At 42.6% G+C, this 19564-nt stretch overlaps 1 protein-coding gene across 1 annotated transcript; it reads left to right on the forward strand.

Annotated features, from left to right (window-relative positions):
• The first annotated feature begins 7439 nt into the window (after positions 1 to 7439).
• Positions 7440 to 19426, forward strand: st3gal2 (ST3 beta-galactoside alpha-2,3-sialyltransferase 2). The gene is made up of 8 exons (XM_061282624.1): positions 7440 to 7456; positions 8071 to 8680; positions 14001 to 14060; positions 14141 to 14274; positions 15304 to 15483; positions 15583 to 15628; positions 16079 to 16198; positions 16282 to 19426. Exons 1-8 carry the CDS (start codon positions 7440 to 7442, stop codon positions 16453 to 16455), a joined length of 1341 nt encoding a protein of 446 aa, XP_061138608.1. The 3' UTR covers positions 16456 to 19426.
• Positions 19427 to 19564: the final 138 nt, after the last annotated feature.

Below are 19564 nucleotides of genomic sequence, written 5' to 3' on the forward strand. Positions count from 1 at the left end.
TGTTTGTCTTTTTTCTCCTCTGGAAAGGTTAAAATGAAGGTGTCTTGGTGGTAAAGGATGGAGTGAATGGCGCAGCAGTGTCTGAGAGTGAAATGAGACTTTTGCCTCCTCTCATGCGAGGGTCACTAAACAGATATTAAACTAGCTAAATTGACAGATAAGGACGTGTGTGTACTCGAGGAAAGAAAATGGCATTCAAATCATGCTGAAAACACTTGTTTTCCCATCCCACCAAAAAATGACTGCATACACTTACCCAGTTTTGTGTGCCCTCTTTGTCTTGTATGTCAATGGGTTGATTGTACGCCCAAAAGTGTCTTTTTTTTTTTTTTTTCATACGACATGAAAAAACCCTACTGCTTTGTACGTACCAATTGCGTGGTTTCGTGATGGCAACAGTTTGGACTTTGGGTGAAATTATTCAGAATTTCAAATTGAAATTTAAGAAGTCTGACCATCACGGAACAGACTTTGGTTGACCTGCGAGGTACGACATGTACGCTGCTAGTGTATGGTTGAAGGAGACTGCTGTCCATAGAACTCTTCCGTCCGTGTTACAGAAGATTGCATGAATTGAATGGGAAGAAGACAAAAAGAACCATTTGAACGTGATGCTAATGTACTTGCATTATTTGTTCCTTATCTGTTGAATTCATTAACAAGTAACAGGCTGGCTTTCTTGCGTGCTGTCACGCCAATTAACCCCCACCCCACCCCCCCTCAGTTTCCAATTACCTGCCATTTAGTCCACTTACTCAAGTAAAAAAAAAAAACAGTTTACAAATGAAGTCCGTGATGCTGTCAATAGACAAAGCTAAACCCCGTAGTGGTCTACAGGACCTGGCGACGTCAGCTAATAAGACACAGAAGTAATTGGTCGCTAATAGGATTCGTAACTTTAAATCTTGTCACAACACACACACACAAACACAGCTCATTATACCATTGCACATTCTTAGAATCCTGGGAAAGGATTTTAAATGTAAATCCCTTTTGTCAAAAGCTATACATAAGTTGTGCTTTGTCTGCACTTGTGAACCCACGCCTTGCACACACATCGCACAAGACAACAACACTCTTGGAAATTGTCAGCCAGTTATGGGAGGATGTTTAAAAAAAGGCCATCAGATCTAACAAATCAATGTTTGTAATGAAGAAGAGGATTCTGTGGACTCCTTCAACAGTTAAAGTTTGCTATTTAAACAACTGTTGTGAGCTCCATTCAGGATGATGAGGAACTGGCCTATAGGGAAGAGGTAATAAAGTTGGCGGACTGGTGTAACGTTAAAAACCTGATCCAGTGTGGACAAATCAAACGAGATCATCGTGGATTTGAAGAAATGGCCCAATCAGATTTCAACTTCAATGATACTGTCCTCTGCAGCAGGAGGCTCAGATTCAAAAACAGTTTCTTCCCCCTGACCATAAAATTATTGAACACATCTCATCTATGGACTGTAGAACCAATAATACCATGGAAAAAGACCTACTTAACTGTTGTCTCTTTTTCCAACACTTCGTCCAAATAGCATTATTGAAGATGTTAATTCTTTGGGTGTTAACAGATGAACAAGAGAGGGGAATAAGAATATTACAGTACACACGCTTTGATGTTGACAGTGGTTGAATTCCAAATTTATTTCCAGCCCTGTCTAATGAACTCATCAGGAGAATGTCTCATAGGCTAATTTAATATCCAGGGAGCACACCGTTTTAATAGAGTTACACAGGCTAAATGAGAGTAGGTTGTCCTTTCTTTCTTCACAGAAAACCAGAGCTAGTTTGTTGTGAGGAGGAAAAAAGGCAAAATTGTTACTGCGGTGGTGACAGTGGGATGCTGGCAGCAATGGCTGAGTTAAGGATGTCGAGTTAACTAGTTGTCTAGTCAAGTCTGAGTGCATGCAGGTTGGCTGAAATGTTCAGATGAGAATCGATTACATCGGGAGATTTGTGAGCTTGTGAGGCCCTTTGCGACTCTTTTGTAATTCGGAGCTGCAGTATACAAATAAACTTGACTGTTGTTGGGCCATCAGCCTTGAAACGGCACCTCTTCTATTTCAGTGGCAGCTTGTCCATTTTTTTGCGCAGCAAAAATGTACATCGGCAATACATCACTCATAAGCAGGAAAAAAATGCTTGTGTCATTGATTTTCACATTTCCCTCAATATGATTTTTCAACTTAATCCCAGGTATAAAGCATAAGCCCCTGGATGTGTTCCTCAAATTTAAAGAGGCAGATCAATTTTTTTTTTTCAGGCAACTTCACCTCACCCGTCTTGGAGGAAGTCAGTGCATTCAGAGGAGCTAGGACGTATTGACTTCTTCCCTTTTTGTTCACAAACCTTCCCTAACCTAGAAAAACTACACCTAAATTAGCTTTATTGAATTTATTTAAAAAATCCCACCAACACAATTGCATTTGGGAACATGTCATCGTAGACATTTTTGTTTTGTTTAAGTGTTAACTCCATTCTTTCAACTTTTGTACCTTTTCTAATTTTATATTCATGCCACTCATTGCCATAGCAACAGTCACAAAGTCACATCAATTTACTTACTAAGCCAACAAGTAATAGTTTTTTTAAATAAATAATCTGTTCAATGTAGTCACAGTGATAATAAACTCTTCATATGACTGTCATTTTAAATGACTCTAGTGGTGTAAATTTTGAGTAGATAAATCGCATTCCTTGCTCAAGTGCGTTTAGATGGATAGTCTGTGTGTATTAGTAAGCAGTTGGCATTGGCCCTCAGGACCAAAAACCCTCCTCCTTTCTTTCCCTCAGTATTCCTCTCACCTCAACACCAGACTAATAGGGGAGAAAGGGGTGAGACGTGAGTGAGAGCAGGGAGACATTAGAGGAAAATGTCTTGGCGCTAGCAGGTGGCAGAAGAGAGAGTATTGGCTTCATTCATGCAAGAACACCATAATAATATCACTAAATTGTATTTCACTCTTCCGCAAGTAAAAATCACCCTCTGCCATAGGAGCACAGTGTGAAAAGGTCATTTGGAAAGGGAGCACGACATCCAATTAGATTTTGAAGGTTCACACAGGTTATTACGCATCCCTCACCTAAATGCAAAATGCAGAAAGAACTTCGGCTCAGAGGAGATGAAAAGGTGAGAGGAAAAGGGACCCGTCGGTGACCGCTGAGATTTGACCTGATTTGATTGAAAAAGGGCAGTAAGGGGTTCTGATATCTACATGCGACAATAATAACTTGTTGGATCTGAATGGATTAATAATAGTGAAAAAAAACAAGTGAGCTCTGCAAGAACATGGCATATAAACTGCTTTTTTTTTGGTCATATCCACCAAACCATTTTATGGTCATGTGTTGAGTTAAGGTGCTAATAACTACCACTGTTTGTCCCTTCATCCATCTGAATCTCCAATATGGAATAGCATACAGGTTCTAGCTAGAAGCAGTCACAACCATTTGTTTTTTCTTTCTCAACTGTGTGTAGCCTCTGTGAATTGATGACTGGGTACAGAAACTAAAAACTGAGGTGCACTGTAACAAATAGATGTAAATAAAAATGCAGTGCTCTTGATCAAAAAACACTTTGTATCAGATTTATTTAGGTCTTGCTTTTGTCAAACCAAGACCATACAGCGGGAAATATTGTAAATGCTCTTTAGAAAGCTTTTATCATTTTTCACGAAGGAAATTCATCTTCAGGTGTTTCTGTGGGCAATTATGGAAGACTGAGAAATTTAGGCTGGGGGAAAATAGATATGAATCAAAGGACAAATGTTAAGAGCATTCATTTCCACAAGGTATTCAAGGCTGCTGTGTGCAAATAGACACACACAGCTGATTGGCATACCACCAGCGGAGTGTGTGATGGCTTTAATTGGACACAGGGGAACTGTGAGAGAGATGAGATGCATAGGCTGTGCCCCCCCCCCCCGCTACCCTCTCCATTTTTATCCCTCCTCGTCTCCCGTCCATCTGTTTGACTGTCCAACACATTTCCTCATCTTGCTGCAGTTCATATGATTGAATTATCTCATTTTTCTGTGCTTCATTGAAAACAGCAACAAAGCCTGTGGTACATTTCCTCAAAACCACTGAAGCAAAAAAAAAAAAAAGAAGAAAAACTTTTCAGGAAATAGGTTGTCTACCTGCATTTTTGTTTCCAAAAAGGTGTGTTCCCAATATTGACTCAAGGTCGATCGTATGGCAAGGTGACTGAAACACACAATTTGTATTCTGTGGCTACTGCAAGTAATATAGCCGTTGGCGAAACATGTAATGACAAAGCGAAAGAACGAGGGGAGGCTGGTCTTGTTGCACGATGATTGATATGGAATCAGATTGAGGAGGCGATGGAAAGGGAACGGAGCAAAACAATGATTAATGGTGCGAAGTGAAAACAATAAAAAAATGACGGGGAGAAGGACACAGCAAGAATATGCTAGGGAACTATTTTGAACAAAAGAAATACTTGTGTGAACAAAAATGGCATCCACATCAAAAATAATAATGATGATGAGGATGACATTTTATCGGTCTCATAGTCAGCAAGGTATGTTGATCAGAATTACGAAATTACTTAGAACTAAAAATGGATAAATGCAGCCAGATTGTGGTTAAAAGCAACAGTGTGCAAAATGCTTGTATTCATTGTACGTCATTTGTACTGAGCTTTAGGGATGCATAATATATCATCAGTCCGTGCTTCTGTGAAGGTCAATGTCTGTTGGGGTAAATCTCAATTTCTGTCTCGTTGCGTTCCAGTAATCAAATAAGTACCGTGAAGGTATGAGGAGGTTTCAGAGAAGGTCATTGATATGCCAAACAAAGATGCATCTTGTCATTACTGACAAAATGAGACGAGGGAAATTATTTTTAACAATAAATGTTATAGTGATATTTGATAGTAAAATCAGTTTGAAGCACCTCTGTGATGTTTCCTGTGAAAAGCTGTTATGTTCCCATCAACATAATCACTTGACCTGTATGAATCTGCACTGAGGGAATTAAGGGGAATTTTCATTAGCAAAATGAGGAGATAAAAAAGTGTGTAGCCTCATTTATAAGCAGAAAGGAGTTTCTCTTTTTTTTTTATATCATTGCAGTGTTATGTTTTATGGCTGACACAATTCTGCTTGCTTTTATAATTTGCTTAGTTTTCTTCCCATTGGAAATGATCGAGCTACTGCTCCAGCATCTTAACTGACATCTTCATTAAAACTTTTTCTGTACTGGCACAGAGTATCACTTACTGAAAATATGGAGTGCAAGAATTCCAGATTTGCATTTGATTTCATTGCCTTCACTGACTACTTGAAATAAACAAACCATAAATTCAACATTTAGTGGGGGAAAAAAAAAAGACAACAGGATTCCTGTTCCATGTAAGGATCGTAATAATTTTGCTTTGTCTTTGGCTTTTTTTTTTTGTTTGCTACCCTTGTTTCAAAATATAAAGCAGACTCAATATGGGTTGACTTTACACCAACGACAGTTATTATTAAAATGTTTTTTTGATTTGTCTGTCAAGCATCATGATAGTATTTATTTATTTATTGATTGATTTATTTTTGATGGAAATTTGTTTCCAAATCTCCTTAAACTGGAGGTCTGCTACAGATTATGCTCAATGGGGCTCCACTCTACTACTGTGCATATTGTAGCCAAAAAAAAGGTGCAATTTTGCTCGTGGGCGCCTCTGAAAGCACTCAGAACAAGAGCTTAGACTGGCATTTGCAACACCAGATAATTGTTACAGAAATGGAACACAAAGAGAGTCATAATTACTAGTAGCAGAAATGAGACAAAGATAAATAGCAGGAACGTTTTTGTTAAAGCTATAATGAAACCAAAGAAGCAAACATGTACTCGACAGAAAAGAAAACACGTTGGTCACATTGTCAGCTGCTGCAGGGAGTGGAAGTCTCAAATGTTTAACACCTCGCAGGCTTTTACCCCGTGATATAAAACATGCTATGCGTGCTTTGTGTCGTTATGTGACACATATGCACTTGGCAAAGTAATGAGCCGCAGCTAATGTGCCAAAGTGAGCGTTTGCTTCGTGAAAAACGCTCGCGGAGGCTTTTGTTGACAACTGCGTGGGATTGTACAGGAGACCTGGGAGATACATTGCAAATATAAAGGAGATGCTTTCCATAAGAGCACAAATAGCCAACACTTAAGTGTATTGGTTTGACGCTGCCCTAGAAATGAATAATAAATGGACTTGCGTCCAGATCTTTTCTTAATAACCCCAAAGGAGTCGAGGCGAGTTTCATGCCCAACCTAATTGTATCCCAAGGCGTCAATGACAAATGATAGGAACACAAACAAGCCACCGCACAAAATGTGTATAGTAACTTTTATTTAAATTAGATCAGTGAAGCACAAAGGGGGAAAAATGCTTTAAATTGCAGGTCTATTGTGAGTTGTGTTTTCAAAGGTGTTGATTCATCTGTCAGAATTGGGTCAGTTTTCACTCAACTGGCTTTATGGGCAGCAAGTCAAGGCTGCTGCAGGTGGAGCACATGGCGGCCATTTCCCCCCCTCCCCTCATTTTACTCAGACATTCCACGTTTATGTGAATGAGCAGACAGTTGCACAATTCCCCAAACACATGATGTGGCTGACCCGGTTCACAGAACAAAATGATTTAAATCATTGTGGCCATGATACTTAACTAAAGTCAGCCCATCTGAGTCGTTTGGTGGATTGTTAAATTAAATGGCGGGGAATGAAGTTAATGCCAGAGACTGACTTTCTACCCCATCTTCATCTCTCTCGTTTCACTTTTCAGGTTGTCCATGGACGGGCAAAGTTTTCTTCAATCAGCTGCGGTTGGCTTCCAAAGATGCTCGGAAACGGAATGAACAATTGAATCATCACTTGAAATCTGTGCCTTCGCGGTCTAGGTTAGACACAACGTGTTTTGGGGAGCAGCAGATTTTAATCCGAGCATCCGAAGAATCAAATGCAGCTAACAGCATGGAGATAGCTTGCTGCTTTTAAATGCTGCTTTAGCAGGTTAGCGTACAATTCTATTAAGGCAACTGGAAGACTGTGTCACATGTTAGCTCACACACGTCAGCTCAAAGGCACATGCAGACTGTCTGTGGGCAGCAGGGCAGATGTCGCCCCCACCTATTGTCCCCTCAAAGCCAGCCGGAGAGAAGATGAGACTTAAGATTGATTGGTTTGGTCGTTTTTCTTTTTTCCATCGCACCCTTTCCGCATCACTCCACCCGACCTGGCCTGGCCTGTCATCCTGCAGCCAAGTCCCTTCTCAAAATATCATTGTCGGGTGTGCCTTTACTAAAAAAATTTGGATTCTGCCATCTGAACTCTGCAATTACATGAGTAACGTCTGAATGCATCAAGAAAGTTTATGCTCCATCAAATGACAATTCCCCAAGATGAGATGCTAGCAAAATAGGCACAAGCAGACAGGAGGTGCAATGGAGGCACAGCACGAGTAAAAAGAAAAAAAAAAAAAAGACAGAGCGAGAGAAGAAGCAAGACCACATCAACGTAATGTCTAAAATGGCTCGACATGTGACAGAATACCCTTCAGGCCGGACCTCCTCCTTTTTCCTGCCCCTCCTCCTGCATTCATTCCTCCCTCTCTCCGCTGCGCTCAACTAAAGCACACGCTTTCCTGGGCTCAGACCAGTGCAACAAAAGACACCAAGCAAAAGAGAAAGCGGAGAGCTTGAGACGAGCTTCATCGCTTGCACAGATGGTAGAGCGGAGAAGGACGACGACCTGCTGCATCTACCTTTGCTCGTTGATGGATTGCCACTGAAAGCATCAAAGAGGGAAGGACACAGCAGGCCGGATGCGAAAGATGAGGAGCTTGTCTTGATGGAAAAAGGACTTGGGAATTTCTCACACCGCAGCTGCGTGTGACTCAACGGCAACTTCAGTGTGTGAGACAAGCACGTATTGGTGGAGGTGGAGGGGGGGGGGAGAGCTGAGAGAGCTCAAGCGTAGGAAGATCGCCAAGTGCACAGCTTGTGTAGGACAAACAGACTGTGCCACATTGTCTTGCGTGTGTTTACTTAAATGAAAGCGTGCGCGACCTCGTAGTCCGAGAGCTTGGCCGGAACTCACCGAAAGCATAGTAAGAGGTGGGCTGGGTACAGTGGCAGGCCCAGGGGTGGGGGCGTGGCCATGGGGGGGCCGCATCTCTTCCTCCACTTTGCACCGGGACAGGCGCTGGGGCTTTTGGGCCAGGGGTCCTTTCAGGGGTGCATCGAGACTTTCGGAGCTGAGACCTTGGCCAAGCAGGTCGGCGCCTGGGGTGGGGGGCTCGGGTAGTCACGGGAAAGGCGACACGACGGAGAAAGTCAGACGGGCGAGATGTTCTCCGAGGGTCTGGCTCGTACTGGGCTCGCTGGTTCTCATCTTTCTCACCTCGCTCTTCTTTTCCGTCTCGCTCCGGAGCGGCGTCGGCTTCAACTACCTGGAGCCGCCGAGCTGGGAGGATTCTCGGCGGGTCAAGCTGGTGCCCAGCTATGTGGGCTCACACAAACTGAGCGCCACTGACTCCCAGCAACAGCAAACCTGCGCCTGCGCTCGCTGCGTTGGAGACCCCGGAGTCTCGGGCTGGTTCGATGACAACTATGAACCTGATATCTCTCCTGTTTGGACCAGAGACAACATCCAGCTGCCCTCTGATGTTTACTACTGGTGGGTGGTAAGTAACAAGCCACCCTTACGTGATTGCTGTGAATACCCGGCGACATTTGACAACGACTGGACTGTTGTAGGGAGCTACAGGACGTTAAAGCTAAGCCACATGTTTAATTTAGTTACAGTGCTGTGGCACACTTGTTCGTAACGCTTACAGTAATATTAAATGTGAGCAAGGACAGGGGTGAACGAGAGAGAAGAGCGAGCGCATTGTGAAGAACAGGCTCTTCTGTTATGGTGCAGGAGATGAATTCGTGAATTTGTTGTAAGGTTATTAAACATTTACTGAGCCGCATGCGTTTTTTCCGTACCTATTGTAACAAAAGGGACAGAAATGTTACGTTTCTTTCAGCGTAAGAGTAACCACAGATCCACTTCATCCTCTTGAGCAAACCGATCCACATCTCTCCATATTTCCTGACAGTCTCTAAAGTATAACGTGTATGTCTTTACTGGGCGTCCTGAAAAAGAAAACCTCTTAGGAGTGGCTGCCAGGTATCTTGTACCTTAGCAGCCAGCCTACAGGAAGATTAATGGTCCCGGTGTTGTGCTTGATTTGGTTCCCCCGTGAGATTTTGTTCCCCCTGCCGCGGGAGCGCGCACGCCTTTTTGGAAAGCGAAAAACCGATGTCGTACGGCGTCGTACGGCGTCAGCACTACGTTGTTTTCAATAAAAACATGAAGAACTCACGTTTGCGTCAGTCAATTTTAATTTTTAGAAGGGATTATTCTCATTTGATGTCTTTAAATTCATCCGCGTTTTGCCATTGAAGCGGGGTGCGTTCAAAGACCAGTCGTACAGACGGAATACTCATTCATTCACCAAAAAGCAACAATATAATTACGTGAGCTCTTTGCATAAACCTCGATGCAAAGAAACTCCTCTTTTTGGGTACAGGCTACAAGGAGTATATATTACAAAGGATACTTTATACTTAATTGTGATCATCATTCATCCATCCATCAATTTTATTGTATTACTCAGGTATTTTCAAAGCAAATTAATATTGTTGCATTTATTAATTTGCTTTAACATGACAGCGCAATATAATTAAAAGCTGACACGATAGCAATGTCAAACGTGTTCATTTAAGAAAAAGCCACACACGTTTTGTGATCAAATCTTTCATAACGAGAATGATTTGAGTGAATTGATTTGGAAGAATAATTGAGAAGAAATCTCAGTTCTGAAGGCTCCTTTTGTCCCAAGCAAAGTGACAGATGGTGGGGAGGGGGGATAAAAATTGTAACAAGAACTCTATAAAAAATGTCAAGTCGTGAGGATATGTTTACCCCCCCCCCCCTTTTTTTTTTTATTTTGAGAACGGTGAGTGCTGGACTCCAGCAGTTTTTCTTCTGTCTTCCTGGGGGTCCTTTCAGGTTGTGTGGAAAATTTGAACAGGTTCCTTCATTCCTAGGCCAAATTACAGGGGGGGAACAAATCCTCACAGCTGCCCTGTGAGAATATGTTCCCCCCCCCTTATTTTGAGAACGGTGAGTGCTGGACTCCAGCAAAAAAATTTCTGTCTTCCTGGGGGTCTGTTCAGGTTGTGTGCCAAATTTGAACAGGTTCCCTCATTCCTAGGCCAAATTACAGGGGGGGAACAAATCCTCACAGCTGCCCTGTGAGAATATGTTCCCCCCCCTTATTTTCAGAACGGTGAGTGCTGGACTCCAGCAGTTTTTTTTCTGTCTTCCTGGGGGTCCTTTCAGGTTGTGTGGAAAATTTGAACAGGTTTCTTCATTCCTAGGCCAAATTACAGGGGGGGAACAAATCCTCACAGCTGCCCTGTGAGAATATGTCCCCCCCCCCTTATTTTCAGAACGGTGAGTGCTGGACTCCAGCAGTTTTTTTTCTGTCTTCCTGGGGGTCCTTTCAGGTTGTGTGGAAAATTTGAACAGGTTTCTTCATTCCTAGGCCAAATTACAGGGGGGGAACAAATCCTCACAGCTGCCCTGTGAGAATATGTCCCCCCCCCTTATTTTCAGAACGGTGAGTGCTGGACTCCAGCAGTTTTTTTTCTGTCTTCCTGGGGGTCCTTTCAGGTTGTGTGGAAAATTTGAACAGGTTTCTTCATTCCTAGGCCAAATTACAGGGGGGGAACAAATCCTCACAGCTGCCCTGTGAGAATATGTTCCCCCCCCTTATTTTGAGAACGGTGAGTGCTGGACTCCAGCAAATTTTTTTCTGCCTTCCTGGGCGTCCTTTCAGGTTATGTGGAAAATTTGAACAGGTTCCTTCATTCCTAGGCCAAATTACAGGGGGGGGAACAAATCCTCACAGCTGCCCTGTGAGAATATGTTCCCCCCCCTTATTTTCAGAACGGTGAGTGCTGGACTCCAGCAGTTTTTTTTCTGTCTTCCTGGGGGTCCTTTCAGGTTGTGTGGAAAATTTGAACAGGTTTCTTCATTCCTAGGCCAAATTACAGGGGGGGAACAAATCCTCACAGCTGCCCTGTGAGAATATGTTCCCCCCCCTTATTTTGAGAACGGTGAGTGCTGGACTCCAGCAAATTTTTTTCTGCCTTCCTGGGCGTCCTTTCAGGTTATGTGGAAAATTTGAACAGGTTCCTTCATTCCTAGGCCAAATTACAGGGGGGGGAACAAATCCTCACAGCTGCCCTGTGAGAATATGTTCCCCCCCCTTATTTTCAGAACGGTGAGTGCTGGACTCCAGCAATTTTTTTTCTGTCTTCCTGGGGGTCTGTTCAGGTTGTGTGCCAAATTTGAACAGGTTCCCTCATTCCTAGGCCAAATTACAGGGGGGGAACAAATCCTCACAGCTGCCCTGTGAGAATATGTTCCCCCCCCTTATTTTGAGAACCGTGAGTGCTGGACTCCTGTAATTTGGCCTAGGAATGAAGGAACCTGTTCAAATTTGGCACACAACCTGAACAGACCCCCAGGAAGACAGAAAAAAATTTGCTGGAGTCCAGCACTCACGGTTCTCAAAATAAGGGGGGGGAACATATTCTCACAGGGCAGCTGTGAGGATTTGTTCCCCCCCTGTAATTTGGCCTAGGAATGAGGGAACCTGTTCAAATTTTCCACACAACCTGAAAGGACCCCCAGGAAGACAGAAGAAAAACTGCTGTAGTCCAGCACTCACGGTTCTCAAAATAAGGGGGGGGAACATATTCTCACAGGGCAGCTGTGAGGATTTGTTCCCCCCCTGTAATTTGGCCTAGGAATGAAGGAACCTGTTCAAATTTTCCACACAACCCGAAAGGACCCCCAGGAAGACAGAAAAAAATTTGCTGGAGTCCAGCACTCACGGTTCTCAAAATAAGGGGGGGGAACATATTCTCACAGGGCAGCTGTGAGGATTTGTTCCCCCCCTGTAATTTGGCCTAGGAATGAGGGAACCTGTTCAAATTTTCCACACAACCTGAAAGGACCCCCAGGAAGACAGAAGAAAAACTGCTGTAGTCCAGCACTCACCGTTCTCAAAATAAAAAAAAAAAGGGGGGGGGGGGGGTAAACATATCCTAACGACTTGACATTTTTTATAGAGTTCTTGTTACAATTTTTATCCCCCCTCCCCACCATCTGTCACTTTGCTTGGGACAAAAGGAGCCTTCAGAACTGAGATTTCTTCTCAATTATTCATCCAAATCAATTCACTCAAATCATTCTCGTTATGAAAGATTTGATCACAAAACGTGTGTGGCTTTTTCTTAAATGAACACGTTTGACATTGCTATCGTGTCAGCTTTTAATTATATTGCGCTGTCATGTTAAAGCAAATTAATAAATGCAACAATATTAATTTGCTTTGAAAATACCTGAATAATAAAATAAAATGGATGGATGAATGATTATCACAATTAAGAATAAAGTCTCCTTTGTAATATATACTCCTTGTAGCCTGTACCCAAAAAGAGGAGTTTCTTTGCATTGAGGTTTATGCAAAGAGCTCACGTAATTATATTGTTGCTTTTTGGTGAATGAACGAGTATTCCGTCTGTACGACTGGTCTTTGAACGCACCCCGCTTCAATAGCAGAACGCGGATAAATTTAAAGACATCAAATGAGAATAATCCTTTATAAAAATTAAAATTGACTGACGCAAACGTGAGTTCTTCATGTTTTTATTGAAAACAACGTAGTGCTGACGCCCTACGACGCCGTACGACATCGGTTTTTCGCTTTCCAAATAAGGCGTGCGCGCTCCCGCGGCAGGGGAAACAAAATCTCACGGGGGAACTAAATCAAGCACAACACCGGAACAACAGAGGCGCAATGTGCATCGCGCGGGGGGTGCATCAGAGACAGAAAAGCTGAAGGATGGTGGGATGAAGAAAAAAAAAAAAGTCTGGGGTGGCAGAAACGACGACAAAGCAAAGCACCAGCTGGAGCGTAAGAGAGGTAATGGGGGAGTAAAAGATTTAGTGCTCTCTGATCGACACTGATGAGCTGTGTTCCGCTCGAGTGTCCTAGAGAGACCAAGACTAGAGAAGGAGGGGAAACAAAGAGGGAGCAGGGGAAATTAAAGAGAAGGAATTAGACATGACGGAACGCAGGCTGCTGGCGAAGGCCCGTGGATGGAAATATAAAGCAACAACAAGTGTGGCGGCAGAAGGGAATCTAGGCCGAGTGTGAAATAGGGACGACGGGGAAATAGTTTTGTTTCTTGAGTTTTCCCCCGCGGTATGCTGATGTTGTTAATACTTTAAAGTGAGTACTTTCAGGTCAGTAAAGTATTTTCATTGTCAAGCCAGTCATGTGACGGTTTGTTTTTGTTCATAATGAATAAGCATTGCTGTCATATAGTTGGCTTCAAAGTATGCAAACCTGTTTAATCCCCTCTGGCTTTTCAGTTGCCCATCCCTGCACTAAATATATAAAACACACACACACACACACTGAAATTAAGTTAATTATGAATGTATTATGCCCCAAATCTCACAAAACAACATTTCGATTGCAAAATCTCATTTATGTTTGTGAAGCCACTTATGAATATAATATACGCTTCATTTGTGTGATTTCCGATTGCGGCCGTGCTTCTGGTGATTATAAGTACTAGTTGGGACTTATGAGCTTTTCAATTTGGTGCACTCATTCCAGAAACGCCCAATTATTTTTTTACAAGGAAATCAACGTCATCAATGTTTTCCCATCTACTTCAATTTATGACTCAGCATGTTTTGGTAACCTCATTTAATATAATCTTGGATGGTGGCACAGGCGGTATCTTTTCTGTTAATTGTGTTCATCCAAGTAAAAACAAACGCACACGAGCGCGACACAACTACATTTCAATTATGTCAGATGTGTTTCCACCGCAGAGCCTTGTAACCGTATTTTCCTCTCCCTCAAGATGTTGCAGCCCCAGTTTAAACCCCAGAACATCCAGCAAGTGCTGCTTAGGTTGTTCCAGGTATTTGATTTAGCTACTTTTAAATAAGCAAATCATAGGCTTATAGTATATATACTCCCCCTAATGTTTCCTCATGACAGGTTATTCCTGGACGATCCCCGTATGGCTCATGGGATCCTGCGCGATGCCTACGGTGTGCCGTAGTGGGGAATTCTGGAAACCTGCGTGGGGCTGGATACGGGGCAATCATAGATGGACACAACTACATCATGAGGTGAGATGAGTGAATAGTGGAGAAATATGACGGGGTAAAAAAAAAACCAAGTGAGGATGGGGATGGCTGGAGAACACCGCATTCATCACTGAAATTCCATTGAGAGTGAAAGACGGCGAAATAAACAGATGTGCAGCTCATGCAATATTTAATCTTAAGGTTTTGTATGTTCCTATTGGTTGACGAAAGGTTGTCGGCTTCTTGGGAGGTCAAGAATCCCAAGAAGCTGAATTACATCACCGGTATTTGTCCCACGGGCATGCAGAGTAAATCCTTTGGCTTCAATCTATTTCCCTTGTTGTACTGTTCCAAATGCAAATCCCTGGGATAAAATGTCATGATGTCATGATTAGCAGTTGACTAATTAATTAATCAGATTACAGTACCGTGCATGCAGTTGTTTGTGTTGTGTGAATGTTCAACAAGTAGAAAGGCATTGCATTCCAAGACGAGTGTGGCCAGCTTCCCTTCCGACTCACATCATGTTCCACGTTCTCATTTCTGTAGTTGGACTCTTAATTTGGATTTCAAATGAGTTTACCGCCATTACCACCCACCTTCTGTCTGTCAGGACAAATTGCTTTATTCACTTTCTCCAGTACTAAAAGCGAAGCCTATAAATATATTCATAGCTACTTGAAGTTGTTTTCTGACTTCCCTTTATATATCTGCATTGTATTGTTTTCATCCTACTAAAAGTGCATCCATCTTCTATTATTGCCTTCATCATTATTCACTACATTTTACAGTCATTGGGTTCAGCCATAGTCTGACAGTCTATGACAAATGGATTTTGTGCAGGGAGAAGCAAGAGAGCTAGTTTGTATTATAGCGACGTTCATCATCTCAGAGTGCAAATCACATAGGCGCCATCATTTTTTTTTTGTTGAGCAAAAAGAAACGATAGTTTTAGTGGTTACCTGAATAGGAATGTTTCCGGGATTACAACGCAACATGTTTCCAAATGAGCAATCCAGTTGTTTGCTCACCACCAGATCACTCATACCGTTTCACTCTCGCAATCTAAAGGATCAACTTGGCCCCCACGGTGGGCTACGAGGAAGATGCCGGCGGCCACACCACTCACCACTTCATGTATCCGGAGAGCGCCAAGAACCTGGCGGCCAACGTCAGCTTTGTCCTGATTCCGTTTAAAACTCTGGATCTGGTTTGGATCACCAGCGCGCTGTCTACGGGCCAGATCCGATTGTAAGCGCGCGGCACGTTTTGGACAACTGGGCGGTGGCAATCCGTCACGGTCACTCAATCCAATTGATGGAAAAATAATTCAAAACATCTCTCCTCTAGCACCTACGCTCCGGTGAAGCAATTTCTCCGCGTGGATAAAGACAAGGTGAGCAATTAATATACTGCATGTAGTTCTTTTCTCACAACAGAAACGCAGACTGCTTTCCTGCAATTATGTCCCTTTTGTTGATGCGGGATTAGAAACCATCCCTTTGTTTTAACTAATCTTCCGCTCACTCTTTAATCCCTGTAAATAGATAAACTCCTCATAATCCCTAGCATGTGGAGACTTCATTGGGACTTCGCCTGAGCACCAACACAGTTTTACAGTCTATTTTGGAGAGCAACCAAAACTATGGATTTGTCAGATTTCCTGAGAGCAGCCTAAAGCCTTATTTGCTGGCACTCAACGTTACCTGTGTAATGGAAAAGTGGAATTTCTTATCGTCTTGTTTATTCTGGTTATCCGTTTTCAAATATGCATAACTCAGGGACTGTTTCACAAGGGAAATTTGTTAGATGTCACAAGTGGTTTCTTTTCATTATCTATGTCCAGGTCCAAATCTTCAACCCAGCATTCTTTAAATACATTCACGATCACTGGACCAGGCATCATGGCCGATACCCATCTACAGGCATGCTAGTGCTCTTCTTCGCCCTGCACGTCTGCGATGAGGTCAGTGAATAATACGAACATCCGGAACGTTGTCGTCCCTAGGTCCAGAATCTCACATGTGCTTCCAATGCTGACTTTTCCAGGTGAATGTGTTTGGATTTGGGGCCGATGGTCGAGGGAACTGGCACCACTACTGGGAGCAGAACCGTTATGCGGGAGAGTTTCGAAAGACAGGGGTCCACGATGCAGACTTTGAAGCTCAGATCATTCAGCGACTGGCTGAGGCTGGAAAGATTACCGTTTACCCGGGGAAATAAGTCCACACCAGCCCAGAGAACGGTCTGGTTTGGCTTTTCTTTTCCCACCCAATGGCCTTGTCCTTCTCTGCGGAAAGGTCACTGATGTGTGGCATTGTATCAGTTTCAAGCCCCTAGCTAGTAACTACATGTTCAGACGTGGACCACTGCTCGAGATGTGACAACATATCGATCCGAGTGAGGCTCTGCTCACACGGCGATGGAGAGGGCAGAGCCTCAGGGTTTCACTTCTCATGATAAGAGCTGACATCGAAAGACACTGTCCCCGTTTCGTATTCACAAACTTCGACTCGGGAGTGGTAAAATAGAGTCGTCAAACAGTAACACTGACTGCGACTGAGCTCAGCATTGAGAGAGCTCAAAAGAGAATGGTCACATTCTTTCATGTTCTCCACTGATCTAATCCTCCACCATTTATATAGAAACGGATTTCCTCGAGGAAGAAACAGCACCATCAGCAATCCAGTGGACTATTGTTCTCCAGCTACGGTTTCCGATATCAACAAACTACTGAGCTGTTGACCAACGGGGTGCATCACCCAAGGCGTGCAGACAAGACGAACAGACACAGAAATGACTCACTGCACATTATCCGGCACCAGTGACATTTTCCATTTTTCTTGGTTGGAAGCCATGAGAGGCACCACCCAGTTTTGCTAGTGCAACTGTTCTTCTGGAATCCGCTACAAGGATGAGGACTGTCACATTAACCTTGTTGGAAAAAAGGTTACAGTAGATGATCATGGGGAGTTGAAAGAATTATTTCCCCGGAGTCCCGTCACAGCGAAAGTTCCAAGGGGACGTTGTTTTGTTCGCGTGTTTGGACGCATGCACTCTGGTTTCGGATCAGACTTTTAATCATCCCCATGTGGTGTGTCAGAGTGTAATTTAGGAGCTGAAGCACGACAAAGCCAGCGGGAGTAAGCGTCATTTAGTCCGAGTTCTGCCGCGACTCTCTGCAAACTGTGCTGCATTTTATGTTTAAAGGATTGCAACAACTCCAAAGTGACTTTTGTATCTCGGTGGATTTAGCTCGTTCTTGATTAGTGGGTGGAAGAACATCGGACAACTACCTGGATGTAAAATTGTTTAACAACTGTAATAGTTCCATTGACTGATCATCACAACCTTTGTGTGTCTCTTGAGAGGGGGGGGGGGGGGGGGGGGTACAGTGTCACCACGCGCCTTAGATATCACCATTTACCTGCACTTCAATTTCTGTGTTGTCATCTTCTTTTCTGCAGAATTTCCATCGTTTCATTTCCTTAGCTTCAAACTGTTGCTGCGTTCTCAAATGTTTACTTTATGGCGCCATTGGTGATTCCTGAAACATTTAGATTTTGTGAAAACAAATACAACATTCAAGAGTGCATTTGGGGGAATACAAAGGCTCAACAACATATCCGTTAAATTAATAAACCTAACCCAAAGAATATTTTGCAGCAAACAGAAGTTACGTTCAAATGATGACACTTTGTTTTGGCTCTGGATTTGTAGTTGAGATAAAGAGCATATGACCGGTATAAATCACATATCGCAGACCTCCGATTGGTTGGCAACCAGCCTACCCCGCCTCTCGCCTAAAGTCAGATGGGAATGTAATGCGGATAAGCGGAACAGAGTGAATGGATGAATATACAGAATCGCATACACTTAGCACATCATCACATAATGATCTATATCTCAACAATGAACAAAAAAGTAACATGAATATCCTTCCTGATTTTAAGCAACATTGGTGGTCAGTGAGAAGAAATATCAAGCAGTTAAATGTTAAAAGGTATACACAAAAAAAAGGTAGGCTAAAATGAAGTCAATAACTCTATTTCAGTCAGCCTCCATCGGGTACCAATAGGAACTTCTGTTGCCAAGACAACATTCTGCCATCCAAAGCATCTGTGAGTAAAGTATAAAAATAATTGAGTAACTGTCAAGGCTACAAGGTCCCTTGCCCATGCAACATGCAAGCTTCCGTGCCTTTTCCTGCCACTGCCGGACATATGTATCAACTCTTGAGCCACTCGGCCACAACCATCTGCTTGGCTTTGCATCTTTTAACTTTGTGCTGCAGGTCTGCTGGCTGTGCCTTCTGTGCTTTACAAAGTACATATATTAACATATTCTGCCGTCCTTTGAGGCATGCTTAGAACCTTACCAACTTTCTTTTTTTTTTTGTAAAGGTTGTTTGTGATCCATTGCTACTTTTTTGTACACATTTTGCGCATTTATCATGTGCCAGGAATGATACTTACCTTGCATTGCATATCATTTACTGTAGTGGTCCACTTCCCAATCAATAAGACAGTCAAACATGATTGTGAAGGTTTGGGTCCAAACATTTTTTTTCTCTCCAAGTAAATTGTTGAGGCATTTTTTACAACATCATCCACATAATTTTATACACATCGTTTTACTGTATTGCCCCATGTTATTGATTTTTGTATTAATCATGTTTCCCAAAATGCACCTTTCAGCTTGGAAGATTATTTACATCTCAAGCACCAAAATAACATTCTAATGAAAATGTTGTAAGGGGGTCCGTTTTCTTCTCGCCCCATTGGAAAAGGTCATGACAGGGTGTTGGTTTCATAAACTGAAAACAGTAAATCATTACTATTATTATAAGATGAATTACCTTTGTGATTATGTGAAAGTTAGACCAAAAAACACTAGTTGATTGGATAGAAATGTACCTCCACATGGCAATTAGATTATTAGATCTAAAACTAAAACTATCTTTGGACTCATGTTTACAAGATCCAGTAGCTACATGGCAACGTGGTGGCTCACATGCATGACTGATACATTTTCTAGAAGAAAAGGCAATTTAGAAAACACTAAAGCAAACCCAAAGTTCCATCCTGTTGAGGATCTGTTTTTTTGTTTTTTGTTTTTTTTCATTTGTCTGTGCATTTACATGTCACTCCACTTTGTATCTTAGCTTGTGAAAATAAAAGCTTCTTGAAATGTGTTGGCTTGTCTCAAAAACTTTATAGTCAAGCAATTTGAAATCAAAATTCTATTCAGCCAGACTTGAAGAAATTCCACCTCCAGTAAGTCACAGGACAGAAGAGCTAAAGGTTAATTGGCCATTTAGCTAAACAACGGT

Source organism: Syngnathus typhle, linkage group LG7 (assembly GCF_033458585.1).
Source record: "Syngnathus typhle isolate RoL2023-S1 ecotype Sweden linkage group LG7, RoL_Styp_1.0, whole genome shotgun sequence".
In the NCBI taxonomy this organism is placed as follows: domain Eukaryota; kingdom Metazoa; phylum Chordata; class Actinopteri; order Syngnathiformes; family Syngnathidae; genus Syngnathus; species Syngnathus typhle.

Bases quoted from the DNA above. Each gene is read 5' to 3' on its own strand.
- st3gal2 (XM_061282624.1), top strand. The intron at 15,629-16,078 runs GTGAGCAATTAA...ATCTATGTCCAG, and splicing joins TCCGCGTGGATAAAGACAAG to GTCCAAATCTTCAACCCAGC. The intron at 16,199-16,281 runs GTCAGTGAATAA...TGACTTTTCCAG, and splicing joins CCCTGCACGTCTGCGATGAG to GTGAATGTGTTTGGATTTGG.